At 45.6% G+C, this 24,637-nt stretch overlaps 1 protein-coding gene across 1 annotated transcript in view; it reads left to right on the top strand.

Moving 5' to 3' along the window:
- The window catches only part of INTS8 (integrator complex subunit 8), an 83,490-nt gene that overhangs the window by 58,300 nt on the left and 553 nt on the right, over positions 1 to 24,637 (top strand). The window contains exons 17-26 of the mRNA XM_075920360.1: positions 1,326 to 1,510; positions 3,385 to 3,418; positions 5,462 to 5,518; positions 5,605 to 5,666; positions 15,179 to 15,297; positions 20,048 to 20,151; positions 22,420 to 22,470; positions 23,804 to 23,877; positions 23,947 to 24,011; positions 24,413 to 24,456. Of these exons, the coding sequence (XP_075776475.1) occupies positions 1,326 to 1,510; positions 3,385 to 3,418; positions 5,462 to 5,518; positions 5,605 to 5,666; positions 15,179 to 15,297; positions 20,048 to 20,151; positions 22,420 to 22,470; positions 23,804 to 23,877; positions 23,947 to 24,011; positions 24,413 to 24,456 (795 nt within the window). The remainder of the gene's footprint in view (positions 1 to 1,325; positions 1,511 to 3,384; positions 3,419 to 5,461; positions 5,519 to 5,604; positions 5,667 to 15,178; positions 15,298 to 20,047; positions 20,152 to 22,419; positions 22,471 to 23,803; positions 23,878 to 23,946; positions 24,012 to 24,412; positions 24,457 to 24,637) is intronic.

Below are 24,637 nucleotides of genomic sequence, written 5' to 3'. Positions count from 1 at the left end.
TTGGGGAATATTATGGGCAGAGATGGAGGAACAGACAAGGATATAAATGGTAGAATAGGGAAAGCAACAGCTGAATTTAAGGCCCTTCATCTCATATGGAGCTCACAAATAATATCTGTAAAGATGAAATCTCAGATCTTCAACATAAATGTGAAGAGTGTGCTCTTGTATGGATGCGAGACCTAGTGTACTAAAAAGTCTTTAAATCACAAGCTACAGACATTCATAAACAGATGCCTGACGTACATTCTTCGCATCAAATGGCAAGACTTTGTCACAGATGAGGAGCTTTAGAACAGAGCAGGACAAGAACCACTTGACATTCAAATCAAGAGAAGAAAGTGGGGATGGGTAGGCCACATTCTCAGAAAGCCATCTTCCAGTATAGTCTGTCAAGCTCTCACATGGAATGCACAAGGAAAATGCAAAAGAGGAAGACCTCAGATAATGTAGAGAAGATCTACTGAGATTGTCTGGAGACAAAACCTCTAGCTGATTCCTGGAGTACCCCATTTATCGTCCTTCAGAATGAAGTGGACGAGACTTGTAGATGACCTATGCTTCACTTGGAATATAAGGGTATAGTAGTAGTAGTAGTAGTAGTAATGGGAACAGAAACCTATACTGAATATTGAAACAGTGATGTGAATGGGTCCTCGGCTTCAGTTATATTTGGAACACGAATTATTTCAGTAGGAGACACAGGTGTGAAAAGAATTAGATTGGTCTTTAAGTGAGTTCATTTTCCTAAAATGTTAGTGGTTTATAATTTTCAACTCATTGCTGATTGTATGTTAAATATTACTGTGGCATTCAAACATCTATCATTTTGGAGTTTTACTTTTCAAAAATATTTGTTTTATAGCAATATTATGATAGTTATCAGATTATTACATTAAAGCAAAAGACACGCAAACTTCATTGTTAGTGGTGAAAATTCTTCTGATCCACTCAGCCTGCTTTTTAGTCACTGTTACATTTTAAACATTTTTTTAATATTCATTTTGCTTAATAGAATGAATAGAAAAATGGAGCCCTTAGTTTTGCAGTGTGGCCTGAGTTTTGATTGGATCAAGAGTGGAGCATTTTCTTGGACCTGTTGTGGTTTCCCTAGGCTGCATCTTTATATTAAAAATAAAGATGTCTGCAAGTGTGCTCCAGTTTAAGAAAATTAATCACGAGTCTCAAACTCCTGGTTAGATGTCCTATGTCACAGAGTAGTCATCCCTGCGACTAATATCAAACAACCTATTTAAACTAATAATCCCTTTTATATATGCAAAGATGAACTGACCACTGTGTGTTTGCTGTTTTGTTTTACTTAGTTGGGGCAGCTTTTGGCTGCTACATGCAAAGAACTTCCAGGTCCCAAAGAAAATAGACGGACAGCTAAAGACCTTTGGGAAGTTGTTGTGCAGATCTGCAGTGTATCCAACCAGCACAAACGAGGCAATGATGGCAGAGTGAGTTTAATAAAACATAGAGAATCTACATTAGGCATTATGTACAGGTATGTTTCCATAAATTATTTAACACAATCAATCTTTGAACTCTAAATTTGACCTTCTCTTCATTCAGGAATTGCTCTGATTCAGCAACTAGTGCCCAGCACCTGGCATAGTTACAACTGGCTGGATGTTTTTACCAAAGAGCATTCAGTCCAAATCCCACCTGCTCTGGCCTTCTTAGGGGTCAGCATTGATAAAGTGATACTGATTGTTGATTCAAGGCGATTCCCAAAATAGGACAAGACCTTTGAATATTTAAGGTGACATCCTGACTTGACTGAAGTCAATAAAAAAGCATTCTTATTGACTTCAGCGGATCCAGGATTTCCTGTTAGTAACTAAGCCTCTACTAATTTTACTTGATTAACCTAGAAACACCCAAACTGTCCCCCACTGAGAGCCATGTGCAACTTATCTGTAGCTCAATGTTGTCTCCAGGTCTGTGCCCAGATTACTATGATGTGTTACACACTGGTTGAGTGATCCTCACAGGCCAACGATATGTATTAAATCTCATGCAGGGCTCTGTTTAAGAGTAAAACTCTGTGGGCCTTAACTTCTGCAAACGTGCTGATCTGGTTAATATGCATCTAAAAACCAGTCTGCTTTGTCTTTTAGTACTGCTTTGGTTAGAGGAGCAGGTATACAGGCTTGCTTGTTATGTTCTTGTGACTGTATATTTTAGCAAGGTCTATATTTTAGCAAGGCCTAGGTATATGTTGAGAGATTGAATGTGTTACAACTCCTCCAATTCACACAATAGAAGGTTGTAGCCTTTAGGGATGTCAACATGTAGTCGACTGAATGATTAACCGTAAGCCTATCGACTGTACACATTCCCCTGCTGCCTCTGTATCAGAGGCAGCAACTGAGGGAGCCAGTGCTCAGATCCTGCAGAGCAGCCTTCCTCATTCTGCCTCTGATTGATAGTCAGCAGTGAAGAGCATGAGGGGGGCAGGTGGGAGCCAGTACATGCTGGGAGCTGACTTTTAAGTTAGCTTTCCTTTTCTCTCCTCATCCTCAGCCCCCTTCCCTGTGGGAGGCAGCAAAGGAGGAGGCGGCAGGTGCTGGCGCTTGGGAGAAGCCGGCTCTCCACAAGCACCAGTTCCATGGAGCTGCCTCTTCCCCTGCAGAGGCAGCAGCGAGGGAAGGAAAAGGAGGTGGCCAGAGAGCTGTCTCTGTCTACATTTAGCCCAGACTCATCACAGCCAGAGGCTGCTCTGTGGGATGCTGGAGCAGCCTCTGTCCACAAGGGGCTTGGGCCCCCCCAAGGACAGGGCCTGCTGCCATTGATACAGAGATAGCAGTGCGGGGTAGCAAGGGACTTCCCAAGAGTGGGGCCAGAGCAGACTGCAGGCCCTGCCCCGGTGACTATCAAATAATCGTGTAACGGTAAGTTTTGATGTGGTTACACGACTATTAAATTAATCGATATCTAACATTACTAATAGCCTTGTCTTGATATGAAAACTAGAATTTCATGGTAAAGGCTCTATCTCTTGTTTTGAATGCGTGATGAACATTTCTTGTCAAGCAGTCTTGGTAGCAAATGCATATAACTGTGAAATTAACTAGAGTGGACCTTTGCACATTAGTCTTTGGCCCATTGCTTTGATCCCTCACTTGTAGAATTTATGAAAAGGTTGAGTTATTCAGACAGTAACTGTTCGTGGCTGCTCCTGCCGTGCATTAAAAGTTCTCGTCACATGATTGTATATGTCCATTCCACTTCAGGTGTCTGGAATTAAGAATGTTCCAGTAGGCCAATAGTCTGTTTTGGTTGACCATCTCTGTATTATTTATAATGTATAAATGTTTCTCTACGCTTTCAGTTGTGATTGATACATTACACATGTAATATGTCTCTCTTATTTAGGAATGAATTAATCTCATTTATCAAAAAGTTACGGGTAAGTTTTATGTTGTAGACTTCAACATTTATTTCTTTAAGGACACTTTCCTGTATTGCCCGTTCTGAAAATATTGAGTGTTATATAAATATTTTAGTACAACACATGGTGTAATTGAGAATTTACTTAATCAACCATACAAACTATGGTTTGCTGAATAGCTTGCTTAAAATTTCACTAGTTTCTCATTACAGAGATCTTAAGCTAATAATCATAGAATGAGGCAGGAAAAACTTTAATAAATAGACAAAAACCATAAAACCAATGTTCACTTAAATATGATACAACTTTGTTTACAATTATGAATTCAGATAAAATTGTCTGTCTTCCGTTGAAACTGGCCTCTTCCCTATTACCTTGAAGTCCAGTGTGAACTGTGTTTTATGTACCCACAGTCTAAACACTTCTGGGGTGAAGACAGGCAGCTGTCTGCATTATAAGAAATATGTGCACAAGTTGGAAAGTTGAGTGGGTTTTTTTTTATTATTTGTAAAACATTATACAGGTTGAACCTCCCTGGTCCATCACTGTGGGTTCCTGAAGGGTCCCAAACCAGGGAGTTTGCCAGACCAGAGGAGGAAAATGCTCCCCTACTGGAATCCCACTCCTGAGCTCCTCTCCCTGGAGCTCCCAAGTCCGGGGCTTTCACACTGCTGCCAGAGTTCCCCAGGGTTCTGGATAGGATCATCTGGCTGCTGATGGCCCTGCTGTGTCTGGGGGTTCACCAGGGTTCCCAGCTGCTGCCAACCCAGCTTGGCCATCTCCGGCCCCACTGCCACTGAGTGTTCCTTGGCCAAGATTGCCCTGCCTGGGCCCGTTCCCGCCAGTGGTTCCCTTGCTGAGGCCACCCCTGCCCCGCTGCCACTGGGGATACCCCAGGTTCCCTGGCTGGGGCTTCCTGTCCTCGCAGCCACTGGGACTTCCCTAGGGTTCCTGTTCTGGGGTTGCCTGGCCCTTGCTTGCCCCACTGCTGGGGCCAGTCCTGCTCCCAAAGGGGTTCCTCAGCCCGGAATCACCCAGCTGCTGCCAGGCCCTGCTGATGTTTGGGGGTTTCCTAGCCTGTCTGAGGCACCGCAGCCTGGCCCAGCCACTGCTGGTCCAGCCAGGGCTCCCTAGCCTTGCATTCTCCTGGCTGGCTCCTGCACCTGGCCTCCTAGGCTCTTTGGTCCAGCAACATCCATGACCCTGATGGACCTCAGATGTTGCCTGGATTTGGGAGGTTCAATATGTAGTACACCTTGCACTTTAGAGCAAGAAGATTGCCAGGGGAAATAAATATGCAGAGTGGCCTAATATAAGTATCACTTATTTAATATCTTCTTGAGCAATTTATTAAGGGACTGTCTCTTGGGGCTTGTTTACATAGGGAGCTCTTCCTGTTGAACTCCATGTAATAGATCAGTGTTTCTCAACCTTTATTTTTTTTTAAAAAGTACCCCTTTTGCAAAGGAGAAAAAAAAAGTACCCCCAGTACCTATAGTTTTCAGACACACATTTTTTTTCTACCATTGCAACACATTTGTTTAAACAACTTAATCGTAGCCAAGCATGTGGTGAAATTTTTGGGTGTAAAAAGTCCAAAAATAATAAAGCTCTGTAAAACTTAAAACAAAAATTGTTTTCTCCAAATTTCAATTGTGTTGACATACCCCCCCCACCCCACACACACACACGCATTTTTCTTGAGTACCCCTAATGGTACTCATACCACTGGTTGAGAAACACTGTGCTAGATGCTTTGTTTAGTTTAGTTAATTTTGGAAGTAGATTTAGCTAATTCAGAATAAGTCACTCTTGTTCTGGAATAAGCACATCTACACATGGAGCTAAGCAGGAATAATCAATCTGCTTTCAATTTACACTGTGCTTCATTCTAAATTAATCTCCTTGGTTAGATAAGCTTTTATACAACTATTATGAATCAGTTTTCTTTATTTCAAAAGTCTTTGCAAAATTGTCTTAAACCCCTTCCAGGATACATCTGATGTTAAAAAAGAGAAAATAGACTATTGTGTAATCTTCTTTGTTTTTCTTTCATCATAGGAACCACTGGTTTTGACTACAATATTATCTCTGTTTGTTAAGCTTCATAATGTTCGGGTCAGTACAGTGTTGTTATCATCTTTACTTTTTTGTAAGTGTGTCTTTTGTATCTAATTCCTATTTTAATACTTTTCTCCTCTTAGGAAGATATTGTGAATGATATTGCAGCGGAGCATATTTCTATTTGGCCATCAACTATTCCCAAGTAAGATAACTTCTAACATAAATGCATAATTAGAAAATAGCATTTTGTTGTTGTGTATTTAATTTCAGCTATTATGTGAACTGGTTTTCTATTAGAAGGCATAGCTGACTCATTCAGGCATGATTCTGATGTAACTTTATAATGAATCTTTGCTCACAGATAGGTATGCTCCTGATAGAGGAGCAAGTACAAGTATATATTTTTTTCTTAATTGCCTTTAGTAACTGTAGAAGTTGGTGTTATGAATTGTTAATCTTTCCAAAATGTTTAGTGACAACGGGGGTTTGTGTGCTTCTGTATATAATGTTGTCTCTTGAAAATAAGCATTGAGTTTGATGCATTTAAGCTTTCTTTTAGTATCTCTCACATCTGCATCAACACTGGGGCTATATCGCACTGCAAAAAGGTGTGGTTTTACAGCAGAAATAATTATTACATCTCTGCCCCCACACCTCTTCTTGGAAGAGGAAAAAAGCCTAGTTCATTTTCCTCTCTTTCTCCTCCTGCCACCCCATAAGTTTCCCAAGAGAGCTCCATCAGGAGGAGCACTTGAGTATACGGGTTACTGGCAGCCATCATCTCATGTAGACCTGCTCTAAGCGAGGTCTGATAGATATTAATAATTGTATACTGGTAGTAGTATCTAAAAGGCCCCATTTAGGAATCAGGGTTCCTATTGTGCTGCATACACACAATAGTCCCCATCTCCCAAAGAGACTACAATAGTAGCAGTGACTGAGCACACAGTCGATTCAAAGGATTCAGAAAAGAACTTCATAAGTTCATGGAGGATAGGCTGTAGCCAGGATGGTGTCCCTAGCCTCTCCCAGAAGCTGGGAATGGGCCACTAATTTAATGGAGTCCTGAGAAACCAATCACTTGATGGTTATCTGTTCTGTTCATTAACTCTGGGGCATCTGGTATTGGCCACTGTCAAAAGACAGGATTCTGGGCTAGGTGGACTTTTGGTTTGATGCAGTTCTTATGGCTGTACAATGATTGAGGCTGGTCTACACCAGTGTTTCTCAACCAGGTACAAGTACCCTTAGGGGTACTCGAAAAGTCTAGGGGATACATCTACACAACTGAAATTTGGAGAACTGAATTTCTGTTTTAAGTTTTAACAGCACTTTATTATTTTTGTACTTTTTACACCCAAACATTTCATTGCCTGCACAGCTACGATTAAGTTGTTTAAACAAATGTTACAATGATAGAAAAAAAATTCTCTGAAAACTGTAGGTACTAGGGGTACATATACATATATATATATTTATTTATTTTAAAGGGGAGGGTATTTTTTTTTAAAGGGGTACTTTATAAAAAAAAAGGTTGAAACACACTAGTCTACACTAATGTTCCAACTATAACTGCCACTGATGAAGTGTGGGAATTTTTAAGAAAAGTTGATTCTGGGTATATAGTCAACAACAAGGAGACTGACCCATCTAGTTGCATCCCTAAACCTGCAGTAAATCAGGTCTTACCACAGGTAGGTAATTTCTTGTTCTTCTTCGAGTAGTGTCCCCGTGGGTGCTCCACTGTAGGTGAAGGGTTGCCCTGAGCCGCAGATCGGAGCTTTGTATAGCAGTTTCCCCTGTTGAGCCGCGCATGCCCAGGAGGCGTCTCGAGCCCTTCCCGCCTCCTGAGGAGCGTGACTCAACCCCCTCCTTTCAGTTCCTCTCTAACCGCCCTCGTCTGCAGATTGAGCAGTTAGGAGCTCCCTGTCAGATTATCTGACTGCTTTACTCTTACTAATTTGGGCATAGTTAGCTTCCCCTGTTATCCTAGTTACTCTTTCCCTGTTTCTTTATTTAAAAAAAAAAAAAAAAAAAAAACTAGAAATAGGAAAAATAGATTAATTAAATCCCCCCCCTCAGGGGGGGCTTGAACTTACCTCAGACCGAGATTCTGGTGAACCGGCTTTCTCCCGCCTGTCAAACAAGAAACACATAAAGGCTACGTCTACACTGGCCCCTTTTCCGGAAGGGGCATGTAAATTTCACCAGTCGTCGTAGGGAAATCCGCGGGGGATTTAAATATCCCCCGCGGCATTTAAATAAAAATGTCCGCCGCTTTTTTCCGGCTTTTAAAAAAGCCGGAAAAGAGCGTCTACACTGGCCCCGATCCTCCGGAAAAAGTGCCCTTTTCCGGAGGGTCTTATTCCTACTTCCGGAGGGTCTTATTCCTACACTTTTTCCGGAGGATCGGGGCCAGTGTAGACGCTCTTTTCCGGCTTTTTTAAAAGCCGGAAAAAAGCGGCGGACATTTTTATTTAAATGCCGCGGGGGATATTTAAATCCCCCGCGGATTTCCCTACGACGACTGGTGAAATTTACATGCCCCTTCCGGAAAAGGGGCCAGTGTAGACGTAGCCAAAGACTTTAAAAAAAAAAAGAAGCAGCAGCAGCAGCAGCAAACCACATAAACTATAATAATATAATAATTTCAAGAGCGAGAGAGCCTGCAATGTCTGGCTCCTCAGGGTTTAAAAAGTGCGCTCAATGCCGGGATCCAATGCTGGCTTCAGATGGCCACTCGCACTGCATATGGTGTTTGGGGGAGACTCACTCTCCACACAACTGTACCCACTGCAATTCCCTGACGGCGAGAGCCAGAAAAGACCGTGAGCTCCGCCTCAGGATGATTTTATTTGAAAAAGCTCTACAGCCTGCGGGAGAACAATCTGCACCGCAGCAAGAGCCTCCGCCGCCTTCCAAAAATACCCCGAGACCCAGAGCATCCCGCTCTCTTCCAGCCTCTTCCTCTCCCAAACATAGAGGAGAGGCACACCAGGCTGGGAAGTCCCCTGCCACTAAGGCTTCGGGGCGATCCTCCCACTCCGCACCGGTATCGGGGCACTCAACAGCTGAGTGGCCCCAGGAGCGCTCTAAGCAGCCGGCACGGCATGAAAAGCCGCCGCCGCTTCGAACCGCGGTGCCACTTGCAAGCGTGGCACCGCTTCCAGCCCTGACACCTCTTCAAGCCTCTACGGCGCCCCGGGACCATTCTCAGCAGCCGGCATGGCATGAAAAGCCGGCGCCGCTTCAAACCGCGGTGCCGCTTCAGAGCGCGGCACCGCTTCCAGCCCCGGTGCTGCTTCAAACCTCTGCAGCGCCGAAACCTACATCACGGCTTAAAGCTGCGGTGCCTCTTAAAGTGACGGCACCGCAGCAAAACGATGGGCAGCCTCCGAAGCCTCTGGCAACAGCTCATGCTCCGCTGGTCCTCCCACAGCCAGACAAGCAGCCAGATGAGACTCCTAGGGATCAGCCCCAACAAGAGACTGATCCATACAGTGGGCATCATTATCTGTGCCTGCCCTCTACTTCTTACTCTCCTGAGGGGTCTCCATCAAGGCGATCCCCTCCCAGATCGATGTCACCGTCGTCTCTTCACGACGCTCCCCTTCCTGATGATGACCACCACACGGTCCATTCCTCACGACATCCATCACCTGGAAAGGCTCGCTCTCACCATTATAGGGCTCCGCCACAACATGGCCCATGGCACCCATACTGGCCTTACCCACCTCCACCTTATCCACCGCAATGGGGACCGTGGGAACACTGGGAGCCATATGGACACCGCTCCCCACCTCGTTCCATTACATCCCGGATAAGTTTGCCTCGGCCACAACCCCTAACTCCAGCAAGTTTTTCGGAGGATGAGGTGGAATGAATCTCAAACAACGACTCGGATACTCAGTCGGTAAACATCACACACTCTGATGCCCTTGATGCACAACCAGAGGACGCCGTAGTACCATCAGACACTGGAACGATTGACGATCTAAAACAGTTCCAAGAACTATTCAAGAGAGTAGCGACAAGCCAGAATGTCTCCCTGCAAGAGGTGCAGAAGAAACAATACCAATTGTTAAAGAATCTACATCTGACACTACAGGGCAAGATTGCCCTACCCATAGACGAGGCAATCATGGAGACCTCAGAAGATCTCTGGAAGACGCCTGCATCTATCCAACCGACTAACAGGAAAATTTACAGAAAGTACTTTGTTCCCTCAAAAGACAACAACTTTCTCTTCACTCACCCACAACCTAACTCACTAGTCATGGACTCAGTACAACAACGAGCGAAGTTTCCACAGTATAGGACGGGCAATGCAGACAAGGACCACAAAAAGTTGGACTCCTTTGGCAAGAAAATATACTCCTCTTCCACTCTACAACTCAGAATATCAAATTACTCTGCTCTTTTAGCAAATCACAACTTTGACAACTACTCAAAACTGGGAGAACTAATGGCGCATCTCCCCGACTCCAAAAGACCCATCTTAAAATCAATAGTTCATGAGGGCCATATGATCGCCCGCGCCGCTTTCCAAATGGCAATGGATGTAGCTGACACTGCAGCCCGAGTTACAGCTACAGCGGTGGTGATGCATACAGCCTCTTGGCTCCAGTCATCTGGAGTTCCACGCGAACTCCAGCCCAAAGTGGAGGACTTGCCATTTGACAAACAAAAGCTATTTGCAGCCACTACGGATGAAATGCTCCACAACAGCAAAAATTCTAAGTCCACACTTCGCATGCTAGGCATGGGCACGCCACCCTATAAACGCAGGCGATACACCCCATATAATTCAGATAATCGATATCGCTATGGACAATACAATCGACCACAGAGGCCTTATGAGGACAATAGACCAAGACAGCGAGGTCCCAGAAGGCGACCCAACCAAGCCCGCCCGCCAGCCAACCAGCCATCTAAGCAGCAAATTTGAACATTTGGTCGAGGGTCTACAAGACCTCCTGTTCGATCTCGCACCTCAACATGGCCATCTATTCAACCACCGTTTGCTTGCCTTCCTCCCACAGTGGGAATCCATAACATCGGACCGCTGGGTCCTAGAGATAATTCGAGTGGGCTATACCATCCCTTTTATTTCTATTCCCCCTACCCTTCCTCCTACCCCGTCCCTTTTCAGGGACCACTCTCACGAGAACCTTCTAAAACAAGAAGTCAATCGGCTCCTTGCCATTGGGGCTATAGAAAGGGTACCTCGAGAGTTCCACGGGAGGGGGTTTTACTCGAACTATTTCCTGACCGAGAAAAGAACGGGGGGCTGGAGACCTATATTGGATCTCCGCAAACTGAACAAATTTCTCAAGAGACAGCGTTTCAAGATGGTCAGTCTTTCCGCAATCATTCCTGCGCTAGATCGAGGGGACTGGTTCGCAGCCCTCGACCTCCGAGATGCCTATTTCCATGTAACCATCCACCCCACCCACAGACGCTATCTACGCTTCACGTTGGGACTGGACCATTTTCAGTACAAGGTTCTTCCCTTCGGTCTCTCATCAGCCCCGAGGGTATTTTCCAAGGTACTGGCGGTCGTAACCGCGTATCTCAGACGGCAGAACGTCATCATATTTCCCTACCTAGACGATTGCCTTCTAAAGGGATCCTCATACGCCGAAACCGCCGCTATGATACATACGACCACGGCCCTCCTCAGTCGTCTAGGCCTTCTAATCAACCAAGACAAATCAATTCTGTACCCAGTTCAAGATATAGAGTTCATTGGCGCACACCTGGACTCACTTACAGCCCGGGCATACCTATCTCAACAACGCTTTGCAACCATGCAAAAAATTATAAATGGGATGCTCGCACTTCCTACCACCACAATACTTACATGCCTCCGACTAATGGGACACATGGCTTCCACCACCTACGTAGTCCACCATGCTCGTCTGCACTTTCGATGTTTCCAGCTCTGGATTGCAGCCGTTTATATCCCATCACGACACCCTCGAAACAAAACGGTTACTATCCCACCAGACGTGCTCGCATCCTTACGATGGTGGACAGTGCCAAACAATCTTCTGGCGGGGGTTCCGTTCCAGCAAATCGAACCCACTATTCAAATCACCACAGATGCTTCCCTGCTCGGCTGGGGGGCACATATGGATGGTCACGAAGTTCAAGGCAGGTGGTCCCTAAACGAGACACTCTTACATATCAATCTCCTCGAATTGAGAGCAGTAAGAAATGTCTGTGCACACTTTGCCTCCGACATCGCCAATCACACAGTCCGCATCCTAACGGACAACATCTGCACGATGTTCTACATAAACAGACAGGGTGGAGCCCGCTCCCGCTCGCTATGCACGGAGGCTATTCGCCTGTGGAACGCGTGTATCCGCAACCAAGTCACCCTTATAGCATCATACCTGCCCGGAGTGAACAATACCAAAGCGGACTCCCTCAGCCGAAACTTCACCACGGACCACGAATGGGAGTTACATACGGAGGTGGTGAACTCAATTTTCCATCAATGGGGATGGCCATTGATAGACCTCTTTGCTTCTACCCAGAACACCAAATGTCCCCAATTCTGCTCACGTGCGGGACTTGGCAAACACTGTCTGGGGGATGCCTTCCTAATCAAATGGATAGCCCCCCTACACTACGCCTTTCCTCCCATACCGCTCATCCCAAGAGTTCTGCGCAAGATCCTGAGAGACAAAGCCCTAGTCATCCTGATTGCACCATCATGGTCTCGCCAAACCTGGTACCCATACCTTCACAGGCTAGCGGTCCAGCCACCCCACCCACTACCATACCGGATAGACCTACTATCTCAGGACGACGGCAAGATACTGCATCCACAACTCAATACCCTGCACCTTCACGCATGGCTTCTCTCTGGTTCTCGGAGGTAGAAGAGCGCTGCTCCCAGTGAGTAAAAGACGTCCTCCTCCATAGCAGGAGACAGTCTACTCAGAAAACTTATCAACAGAAATGGACACGTTTCTGTCATTGGTGTCAGCGAGCCAAGGTGGAGCCCCGTGCCTCACCACTAAATACCATCCTGGACTACACTCTGGAGCTTAAGGCATCAGGACTGTCAATCTCCTCTCTAAGAGTACACCTCGCTGCAATAGCAGCATTTCATACCTCAGTAGACGGCTTCTCCATTTTTAACCATCCTATTACGAAGAGATTCCTCCAGGGGCTCCAGAATGTGTACCCACCACATAAGGCCCCACCCCCTTTATGGGACCTAAATCTTGTTTTGAATTGCCTCACCAGACCTCCCTTTGAGCCACTGGCAACAGTACCATTTCCCTTCCTTTTTATGAAAGTCTTCTTCCTATTAGCCATTACCTCCTTCAGGAGGGTGAGCGAACTCGGAGCACTAATGTCAGAACCTCCTTACACAGTTTTCACTAAGGATAGGGTCATACTGAGACCCCACCCCACGTTTTTGCCAAAGATATGGAGACGGTCCTCAGCAGACCAGGGGCACCGGGACTGAAGCCGCAGCCGCGGCGGGGTCCCGCGCCTCTGAGACTTTGCCAGAGCAAAGCCTCAGAGGCGTGGCACCCCGCTGCCGCTGCGGCTCTGCTCCCCGTGTCCCTGGTCTGCTGGGGGGGGGGGGAGGGCGCAGCTAGTGTGCCCCCCACCCCAACAGACCTGGCTTTTGTTGTGGACCCTGGGGCAGAGCAGCTGGGGCGCTGCCGATTGGTCCTGCAGCGCCACTCTGGGCACTACTGGACCAACCTGGCAGCACCCCAGCTGCTCTGCCCCAGGTCCTGATTCAGCCGCTGCTGGTCAGTTTCAGCAGTGGCTGAATCAGGACGCCTGGGGCAGAGCAGCTGGGGTGCTGCTGGGTTGGTCCAGTAGTGCCCAGAAAGGCGCTGCAGGACCAATCGGCAGCGCCCCAGCTGCTCTGCCCCAGGCGTCCCCAAGTCAGCCGCTGCTGAAACTGACCAGCGCTGACTACAGGAAGCCCGAGGCAGAGTTGCTCTGCCCCAGGCTTCCTGGAATCAGCCGCTGATCAGTTTCAGCAGCAGCTGACTTGGGGATGCTTGGGGTTCTTAAGTTGAATCTGTATGTAAGTCAGAACTGGCGGTCAGTTTCGGCAGCGGCTGAATCTGGACGCCAGTTCCGACTTACATACAGATTCAACTTAACAAACCTACAGTCCCTATCTTGTACGTAACCCGGGGACTGCCTGTACTGCTTTGTAGTCACCTACAGTGGAGCACCCATGGGGACACTAGTCGAAGAAGAAAAGGGAGTTACTCACCTCGTGCAGTAACGAGTGTTCTTCGAGATGTGTGTCCCTGTGGGTGCTCCACAACCCTCCCTACCTCCCCTCTGCTCGGAGTCAAAATTCTCGAGCGGAGACGAGGAACTGAAAGGGAGGGGGTTGAGTCACGCTCCTCAGGAGGCGGGAAGGGCTCGAGACGCCTCCTGGGCATGCGTGGCTCAACAGGGGAAACTGCTATACAAAGCTCCGATCTGCGGCTCAGGGCAACCCTTCACCTACAGTGGAGCACCCACGGGGTGTCACATCTCGAAGAACACTCGTTACTGCGAGGTGAGTAACTCCCTTTTCCCACTTTCTTTCATGGAAGCTAGATTTTGCTTGGGACTTCTCTGCACTGAAAGGTCCGAGGAAGGTGGGCGTGGTACAGTGATGATTCTTCTGTAAAGGGGGGAATTATTTTTAGGAGAGAGCATTTTTGTCAGCTAAGGGAGATGAAAAATCCAGAGAAGGAGAATTCTGAGTAATTGCAGGAATACGTTTTTAAATCAGTAGTCCCCAAATTTTTACCTTTCGCTTCTCTCTTTACCCCTGTCCGTTCTTCCCCCACTGGTACCAGGAGAGGGGTCATCATGGGGAAGAATGGGGTAAGGTGGCTGAGGTAGGGGCCACAGCTGGGGGCAGGTGCAGGGCCTTGAGCCAGGAAAGAGCTGCATGGTGCTTCCTCCCCACTTTCTTGGGGGGCTGGCATTTCTCTGCACACCCCTAGGCAATGCACCCCACAGGTTGGTGACCTCTGCTTTAAATAAATACCTTTTGACTAGGAGGTTGAATCTCACCCAAAAGTGCACCAAGAATATATGATAGGATGACCATTCAATTTGGCTCCTACCCATATTACCATATTTATAACTGCACGGGTCATAACTTATTTTCCTAATAATTTAATTTAGTGCTGTTGGATGGTCAAATCAGAAGATGCTTTTACTGTTGTATTTTGGAAACATTGGAAAAGTGAAAAAACTTTTTTTTTTCCCCTTAAATTTGGAGAATCTATATACGTTGTATCAAGAGAAACTACTGAAGTGTTAATTCCCTGGTATTATTTCCCAATCAGTACTGCATACTTACATGCTTTTAACCATTGGAGGTTGCTGTCTGCTTTGTGTTATGCTAATCCTGCAGTGAATCTGGACCAGCAAAGATTTGAAATGTAACTTCACTGTGCTCTTGAAAGTGAGACTTCATTGTTGCAATTTACTTCAAGGTGCCACCTTTCGTAAGTCCCATGGTGTCATTGATATCATTCTAAATTTTCTTCTCACATGGCTGATAGACTTAAAAGGTCTCAATTTAGGTGACAAAATAGGATAACCATAATCTTGATGGTGGTACATTTTTTTTTAATTGGGAAAGGGTGTTTGCAGAGTAATTAATCAGCTTATTTGCTTCAATAGTGATTGACATGACTAAACTGCCTTTTTCTTTAGCCTTCAGTCAGTGGATTTTGAAGCTGTAGCTGTTACTGTAAAAGAGCTGGTCAATTATGCATTGACTATAAACTCAGATAACCACTTCTGGTTAATTATCCAAGCTGATATTTATTTTGGTAAGTGAAACCAGCATCTGGCATTTGTGATTAATGTGCGTGCATGTGCACTGTGCTCTGTCTTCAGTTACTTTCCTCCTGTATCTTTTGCATAAAGTCAAGAGTAATGTTGTACCATGTATTAATCATTTATCAGAAGGCACTCAGACATCATAGAGCTTTAAAAAATGACAGTTTCTTTGGACTAGAGATGTAAAGGACTAGTTGACAGGATAGTTGACTAGTCACTGCTCCCTCACCCCTTGCTGCCTCTGCGAGGGGAGAAGAGAGTGGGCTCAGTGCGGCGCTGCTGCTTTGAAATGCCAGGTGGAACCCAGGGTCAGCTGGGGCCTGTCCCGGGGCTCTGTGTGGCATTTCAAAGCAGCAGAGCTTCTTGGAACCCAGGATCAGCTGGGGACTCCCCAGCTTGACCCAGTGTGGTGTGCAGGGGCTCTTGTGCATTTCAAAGAGGAAGTGCAGCATGGTGCCTGAGGCCAGCACAAGACTCTGAGTCCCCCACTAACCCCAGGCTCCATGTAGGCACTTTAACTTTGAAATGCACAAGAGCCCTTGCTGGGGCTGTTGTACACTTCAAAGGCGGAATGTGGAAGTGCTCGTTGAGTAGTCGATGGAAATTCTGTTGACTTCTTGACTAGTAAATTAATCGCTACTTAACATCCCTACTTTGGACTCAGACATGTCAGTGGATTGGTGAGGGCAGTTCTTGAAAATGCAGTGTTATCAGTGAGATTCTGTATAGCCATATGAATCACTCTGCAGAATGGGGGCTTTGGGTTGTTTTTCTTTTATTTTAAAAACTGAAATAAGTAATTGTTACTTGAAATTTTCAATGCTAAAGGAAAAAATAAGCTAATATTCTAAATTTATATATCTATCTCTAGAATCAGGTGAACATCTGTATTCAATAACCCAAAAAAGTGAAAAAAAATTATTCTGAGGCCTTTGCTGGAGTAGGGTTCCAAATTGGTAATTCCTTATCTAAACTGGACTGTTGTTTTGAAAAATATGATTCTAATAACCCAGCTCAGCCCTATTCATGTTGGCAAATCAAATAGTGAGGGAAAACCAGTTCAACAGCTTAGACATTGTTCCCCAAATTCATTTTAAGGGTCAAGATAGGCAAGACCTGATAAATCCTGCTTACTCCCCCAATCCCTTCAGGAGTACAGAGATACCCCAGGTGCTGAAATTGAGCTGTTCTTCTGCAAGGGAGTGGAGCACGGGGGCTATGCAAGGAGCGCTCACTCCAAGGTAGTGTGGGGGTCATCTTCATGGGGTCTGATTGGAATTAGGTAGGCCAGAGTATGGGAGGATCTACTTTTACAGATCCTAGGTGCTTCTGTATTGTAAGTGGAGATTGCAGTGGTTTCCAAACTTTTCGGCATCATGCCCCCTTTTTGATTTTTGAAAAACCCTCCTGCCCCCCCTCCAAAAAATAGCAGCAAAACTTGTTGAGTGGGGGGGGGGGGGATGGAAAGGAACTTTGACCAGGGCTGCAAAACTTCATGGGGGCAGTGGAGGGGAGGCTGGGTCGCCTCGCGCCCACTCCCCCCCGGAATTTCTCCACCCCCCCCCCCAATTTGGGAACCCATGTTTTAAAGGCATGAGCTCCTATTTCGGCCATTGATCTGACGTAGCTTCTATGTAGAGAGTACAGAGGCTTGAAGAAAAAGTACCTTACATTACCACCATTCTCCCTTCATCTACTCCAGGGTTTGGCATCCTACAGCATATGTCTCATAAGTGGCACACAAGCTGATTTCCAGTGGCACATGGTGTCCATGACTAGAGGTCAGCACCCTTCTTCCCCTCCCTCCCCAAGAGCCTGTGCAGCCACAAGTCTTGGAGCAATAGCTCCGGTTTCTGGGCACATGATCTGAGCTGGCATGCAGGGACCTGCATGTAGGGGACGTGGGAACAGACTGCCCTGCCCCTGGGGCCTGGCTGGGACCATCTCCAAGCAGCCACAACCATGCCAATGGGCAGGGGGGATTTGGGGTGTCAAGGGCTGGGGGGGTGATGAGGCAGTGGGGCAGCTGGGTGAAAAGGAAACAGTGGGGTGGGAGAGTGCCCCTGGTACCTCCAAGAGCTACCAGGACCCCCCGTGGGAGGAGTGGGGGAGTGAGTGGCGGGGGCCGGAGTGAGCTGATAATGAGCGATTTGGGGACTGGGGTTTGATGGGGTCAGGCTCAGAGAATTGGGGAGGTTTAGAGTAGTTTTGCTTCTCACTTGTGTGGTCCCCAACTGATAGTTCCCCACCCCTGCCATAAATAAAACATTGAAATCTTGTGTTGGACATAAATTAATATTTTACTTTATTTAAAATGAAGTTTGATAAACTAACATGAGAAAGTTAAAACACTTAATCTGTTTAATAATTTAAATTAAACCATTCTCCCTAGCTGCAGCACTAGCAAAATGGCTCAGGCATAATTATGTAATTAACAGAGAGTTTCCATTAGCAATTGATGGTCCGTGGAAAAGTTTGCATTGAACCAGGGAGTTCACAGACCAAAAAGTTTGAGAACCACTGCACTAGAGGGTGAGTGCTGCCCAGGCTGCAGTGGGGGCTATGGGGAGAGGAAAACGTGTGTGGGGGGGATCCCTCTGCCCCAAAGCCACATTGGCGCCTGGGTCTCTGGCATGAAGGTGATGGTGCCATGGACCAGACCCTCACAGGACCCCATCCCCAGGGTCATGCTCCCGCTTCGCCCATTTCCCTGAATCTTCTCCTGCCCCCGAGCAACCCTGACCTCAGCCTGTGCTGGCGATCCAGCATCGCACCCCCCACAAGATTGGAGCCAGCACCAGCTTCCTGGGGGTGTGGAGAACCCCACATCCAACTTCTGGGGAAGCACATGCCTGCTGCTCCTCCCCTTCCCACAAGAAAAGCCAGAGGTAGGAGACCAAGCAGAATGTGCAGTGGAAAGAGTCCCTTCCCCCGCCTCCCGGGACAGCAGCATGGTCTTGGGCAGGAGGGTTCAATCTTGGCATGCTACTTCAGAAAGGTTGCCGACCCCGGATCTACTCAGTTCTAATCCTAGCTCCTCACTGCACATAAGCAAATTTAATTGTACCAGGAGGGGTTTGTGTGCAGAGACAACTGCCTCTTCATTGTTTCCTTGGCTCACAGAGTTCCTGGGGGGCAGCTTCGTTGGTGTAGAGAGGACAGTGGTGCAGTCTGTTACAAGCAGAAGCCACACCTCCCTTTGCAAGTGGCAACAGCTCAGATCAGCATTAACCGACAGTCTGCTGAACACCAGTATGCAAGTGCACTATTAGAGAGCTTAGAACATAAGAACCGCCATACTGGGTCAGACCAAAGGTCCATCCAGCCCAGTATCTTGTCTTCTGACAGTGGCCAGTGCCAGAGCCCCAGAGGGAGTGAACATGGGGTTCAGTAGAGAAAACTGCTTCCTGCTCACAAGAGCACAGCCAAATTTGTGTGCCCTCTGCACCCTTATTCATGCAGCCTCAAGGAGATGGGTGTGGAGAACTAAGTGGCCTCTCCTTAGCTCTCACCCTTCCCTGCCCTGTTTAATTGATTGACCATTTACACTTAAAGTTTAACAGATTAACTAAACAGGATTTTACATCCCTAGTGCTAGCATAGAACCTTTCAGGTAAGAGTTGGGTGGTGTTGGAGCAAGTATTCTAAGCTGCGTGTAGTGGATGGGAGTATTGAGGGACTGTGGTAACTAATCTATTAGCAGGGCTTGCCGAACCACAGTGAGCCCCGCTCGCCAGCTGCGCTGTCCGGCGATCTGTGCATGCGCAGATCGCCCAAACCCGGCTCTTCCGGGTTGCAATCTACTCGCCACGGACGAGTAGATTGCATTATTTGTCGAGCCCTGTCAATTAGTTCAGTGACCATAGTTATTGTTTCTGATGGTGTCAGTCCAATAGTTTGAACTGAATTAGTGCAGGAAGGCAATTAAAAGATGTTTTTGATCTGATGAGACTAGGCACCCCTGTGCAATGTTATGAGCAAAATAGTGTGTGAACAAGCATTTCAGGTGCTTGCACATTAACTGTCGACATTCTCTAATATGGATAAGATATCAGAGTTTAAATCTACAATCTGATTTCTATCCCTCTGTCATCTCATCTTGCCACTTGATTCTGTTCTTTCCATCCTGGACCCTGTAAATCCACTTGGAGACCACTAATCTTCTGCGAAGCCTTGACTGTGGCTTTTGAATTAAAAATCTAAAGCAGCACCTGCTGACAGTGTTCAGTCCAGCTGTGATGATATGCTAGTGCTCTGATATTACAAAGGGTGCTTGTTGGAAGCCCTGCGTGCGGCAGAGAACTAATTCAGGGTGAGTTAGCAGCGTGGCATGTACATTTAACCCCAACAGCCAACATAGTGGTACAAATTGTCTAATTTAAAAGGTCCCCCTTGCTCTTACCAGCTCAGTAGAGTGAAACCTTTTTAAAATATATAAAATAATTAAGAGAAACTGGCTTGAAACCCTTGGCTTGACAGTGCTAATGAGCTTTACTGATTGATCTGATCCTCTTTCAAATCCTTGTAACATATTTTCATATCACATAGTGGTTACAGTGTATACCACCTAATATGTATGCATTTATACTTGGGTGATGAGTAATTCTTTGAGTAGTGAACTCCAGTGAACTTTAAAATTTGACATTTTGTGTGTGTACGTATGTATTAAATCTTAGTGTGAATAATTCTATATGTTTACACATTTCATTTCTGAGATTATTCTTTTCCCCCTTACTGTAGCAACAAATCAGTATTCAGCAGCCCTTCATTACTACCTTCAAGCAGGAGCAGTATGCTCTGATTTCTTTAATAAGATGGTACCACCTGATGTGTATACAGACCAGGTGAGTTATGCTGTTAAAATATTTGGCACTATGGAAATATTCTTTTGGATTGGTAGTGTACAGTTGTCTGTCTAACTGGGGTGGATTGCTTGAAACTCAAAGTCTGCAGATTTCTGCTGTGCTGAAGCACATATGGGTGGGTCTTTTTACTCATATTTTAAGTAATTTGTAGAGACTAGATGCCCAAGCTATTAATGGAAAGCACTTTAACTCATGTTTGATTTGCTTATACCGGAGTGAAATCCTCAGAATATTTATGCAATCATATATCAGCAAACTATAATCACCTTTTTACAAAGTTTTATATAGTTGACTATTTATCTACGTATTTCTAAATGATCCCCTTACTGTATAATATGAGCACTGGATATGATTATATAAACAGAGCAGTTCCTTCACCTGTTTTAAGAATAACTGTAGGCTTCTGCCTTTGAGCACAAAGTCTTACTTTTTTTAAGGAGTGCTAAAATGAACAAGGGCACAATATAATATGGCTTCAATGTAGTACATGCAGGACTGTAACTTGACCACCTTTGGGAATAATGTTTTATGGTAGATTTATACAACAGTGTGAGTTTGGGTCAAACCTAACTGCCCTGCATCCACACATTAATTGTGTTAACCTAGGGTCCAAGACCTATTGTTTTCTTGTGTGCGTGCAGCCCCGGCTTTACTTAGGTCATGGAAATTCTCTGGATGTATCACAGAGTTCCCTGGGGCAACTTTGTTGGCATAGAAAGGACTGATTATTGGTGGTGCAGTCTGTTGCTCTCCCTTTGCAAGTGGCAGCAGCTCAGATCAGTGTTAACCTACAGTCTGCTGAACACACCATCAGAAAGCTTACAGGGTATTCTGTGGAGAAAGTTGCTTCCTGCTCAGAAGAGTGCAGCCACATTTTTTATGCACTCTGTGCCCCTACACATGCAGCCTCAAAGAGATGGGGATGAAGAGCTAAGTGGGCACTACGCAGATGAGGGGGAAGGACAGAACTCCTGGCTCAGAATGGTCATGCAAGGGATGAATCCCAACACTCAGGGAGCTACTTAGTGGCCAGAGTGCAGAGCAGGGACCTACTCTATGTGAGGCTGCATATGCAGGTGTGCCCAGACGTTGTGCACTGTGAGGGAGGCGAAAGGGAGTCAGCTCCAAAACTTCCCCCACGGCCTTCCTGGGATCCTTTATCCCTCTGGGGGGGATGCTCTTTATCACTCTACAGCTGGCAGCAGCAGGCTTTTTTTCCCTCTGAAACCTGTATTTAGCCAGGCAGACTCATTTGACATCCAGTGTGCTGGCATTCCATCTGAAATGGACCTGTGATTTCCATGCCTCACCACAACTCGCTGTAGCAATTGAGTGATGCAAGCGTTATATCCTCCTTGCAGTGCATTTCTAAAGGGGTCTTTGGGTGCAGCCATGAATGCCACAGGCTCTGCTAGATGAGTTCATTTAATGTTGTCATGGTGCATTCTGCCTGGGCTCAAGCTGCCTTGTCATTCTGCCTCGCTGATGTCTCTTGGCAACACAGTGCTCTATCCCTACCTTCACTTCCTATTATGCCATCGCCCTCATGGTTGCAGCAGACACAGCACTTGTGGGCCAAGCTCTTCTACAGCCAATGCTATTGACCATATCCTCACACCCACCTTTACACCGATCACTGCTTGCTACTCACCTACATTTGAAATCCATATAAAGACCATCACTCATAGAATGAGGTTGGGATGCTCTATTTGGATGTAAGTACCTACTGTCAACCCCATCTGCTCCAGATTGGAATGCTCTGTAGTAAGAGGATGGTTGGTGAAGTATTCACTCAGCCTATTAGGAATCTGCACACCTGCCAATCCTAGACATTGCTATGAAATGTTTTGATGCATATACACCCAGATTTGGAATTCAAATAGGGACTACACATCTTGAAGAACCGTGTTATACAGATAGATAACCTCTTCTTCAGTTCATCTCTAAAGGAAAAGCATATGTATACAATTACAGTAGACCCTTGTGATTTGCAGAATTGCTATTTGCAGTTCTATGTATTTGCAGGGGGCCTTCTGTCCCAACTGGGAAAAAGGCATGGCAGGGGCTGAGCTGCAGGGAACTCACTGCGGGGGCCAGGAGCTGGGGCTATTCACGAAAGTCACCATTTGCAGGGGATGAGGGCTTCCTGTATTTATTTTTGCTTTTAGATAAGTTGCCAACAATGTGCTTAATGTTGTCAACATTTTGAAAGCCATTGTAATTGTCTTCTGAATTTGTGCTCTATAGGTGATAAAAAGAATGATAAAGTGCTGTTCTTTGCTCAACTGCCATACCCAGGTAAGAGTGTATTCAGGTGCCAGTTTTTAAAGAACTCTCTTTAAAAGGGAAAAAATTAACAAGTCTGATTTAAAAATGATTATGTAAACATTCCCTGGCAGAGTTTAGAAACTAATCAAAATATTGTGATAATGCTTTGAAAATTTCATTGGCTGGTTCTGATCTGAACTCACTTAAAAAGAAAGTACATTAGTTAAGTTCACAGAGACTGCAAGCTTCTTGTTTTTATTTTAAAATATTCACTTCTTTGCAGCCTCTCCCCCCATCCTCTGATTTAATGCGTAGCCTAGCAGCCAGGGCATGTAATGAAATATGCATTATTGCAAGCATATCCTTGCCTGAACTGGTGTCAGTCTTTGCTTAACCTAATAACCACACAGGGCCATCCAGTGTAGTGTAGAAATCATTGGACCGAGTAGGAATTCCATCTGGAGTAGAGATGTAAGCGACTAGTCGCTCTTGCCCTTCTCTTTGCTGCCTCTATCAGAGAGAGGCAGGAAGTGGGGGGAGTGGGAGCTGGCTTAAAAACCAGTTACCCTCCTAGCACCATTTCTAGGGAAGCAGAGGCATAGTGGGGGACCAGGCACAAGCCAGAAACAGCTGATTCCCAGCTCATGCCCAGTCCTTCCTGCTGCACTTAAGCCTTTTAAATGTATTAAGAGCCACCAGGTTCTTAATACATTTAAAAGGCAGAAGTATAGTGGGATTAGCTGCTAGGACTGGGAGCTAACCCCACTGCTGTGCTAGAGTTTCCCCCCCCTTATCAGCTAGTCAATTAGCTGATTAAATGCCATTTAACATCCCTAATCTGGATCTATCTTGCTGGAAGAAAAACTGTCAGCAAGAATGAACCTACCAGTCACTCTGCAAAAATTAGAATTAAATCGCTTTAGAAAGACCAATGGCATTTCCCCCTCTTACTTTTTACCTTTTCCAGAAAACTGCACCTCTTGCATCTCTTTTTAAATCTACATCAAATCAGTACATCTTATGGAGCTGCACCAAGCAATTATTGTGCTGCAGTGGAATAAAAGACTAAAAATAGGGAGTTGTCAGTCAGTCCTTTTACCTTTTCTTTCTGCATGGTGTGCTGGAATTACTCTGGCTTGAAAGGCTGTATCATTCTGTTAATAGGAGCAAAGCTACTTCATAAAGCTTAATTTACTGTTTTTAACCTCTAAACTTAGTGTTTGTAGAATGAATCCAAGTATCAGATTACTGGAAAGCCATTTACTATGAAAACAAGATGTAATTAAATCTGCCCATTATTTCAGCACAAGGAGAGAAGCTTTAAGAAATGTTGTATTAAATCAGTCTTCCTTTCTCTCTATAGGTAGCAATTTTATGTCAGTTCCTCAGAGAAATAGACTATAAAACAGCATTTAAGGCACTGCAGGAACAAAACAGGTACATACATTTATATTTAAAATTAAATGACTGTACATATTCCACAACTTAATTGATATTCTCTTTCAGCCATGATGCTATGGATTCTTACTATGACTACATCTGGGATGTCACCATTTTGGAATACTTGACATGTATCCTTTCATTAGAAATACTTACAGCAAAAGCAATTTATGGGGTCATGTTGAAGAACCAAGCACAAAGCTTAAGTGTATTGAGGGTTGAGTTAAGTTTCATGTTAGAACAAATCGATGTAGATGGGTGCAATAGTCACATTCCCTTGGTTAGGGGCCTAGGTCTGTTGGGGTTGAAAGGAGAAGCATCCATGCTACTTACTGGGACAGTTTTTCAGAGCTTTTGACCTGATTGGAAATTTGGAAAGAATAGTTTGTGTCCAAGGACTTGCTCAGCCATTATCCCTGAGTGGTCATTTGCTCATGAAATATACAAGTCTCTTGTAGGTCCTAGTTCCTTTGTACTGTTGCTGTATTGATTACATGTCCACATGAAGCTTTTTCTTAACACTTTTGTTCAGATCTCCATCATAAGAGAGGAGAGACAGACAAGAGACAAATAGCAGTAAGTTAAAGGGGAGGGGTTTGGTGATAGGGAATTCAGCAAATCTTGTTTGGGACCTGTAAAAGGTAATTCAGAGCTAGAGTAGGGGAGGTCCCTCCCCTCCTGGCTTGTGCTGCTGATGGGTTCAAGCCTATTAGATGGGGCTCTTGATGTCATCAGGGCTGGAGCTCTGCAGCTGGGG

Source organism: Pelodiscus sinensis, chromosome 2, assembly GCF_049634645.1.
Source record: "Pelodiscus sinensis isolate JC-2024 chromosome 2, ASM4963464v1, whole genome shotgun sequence".
NCBI classification, from domain to species: domain Eukaryota; kingdom Metazoa; phylum Chordata; order Testudines; family Trionychidae; genus Pelodiscus; species Pelodiscus sinensis.
The sequence above is the reverse complement of the archived record's forward strand: the minus strand, read 5'-3'. Positions and strand labels throughout refer to the sequence as shown.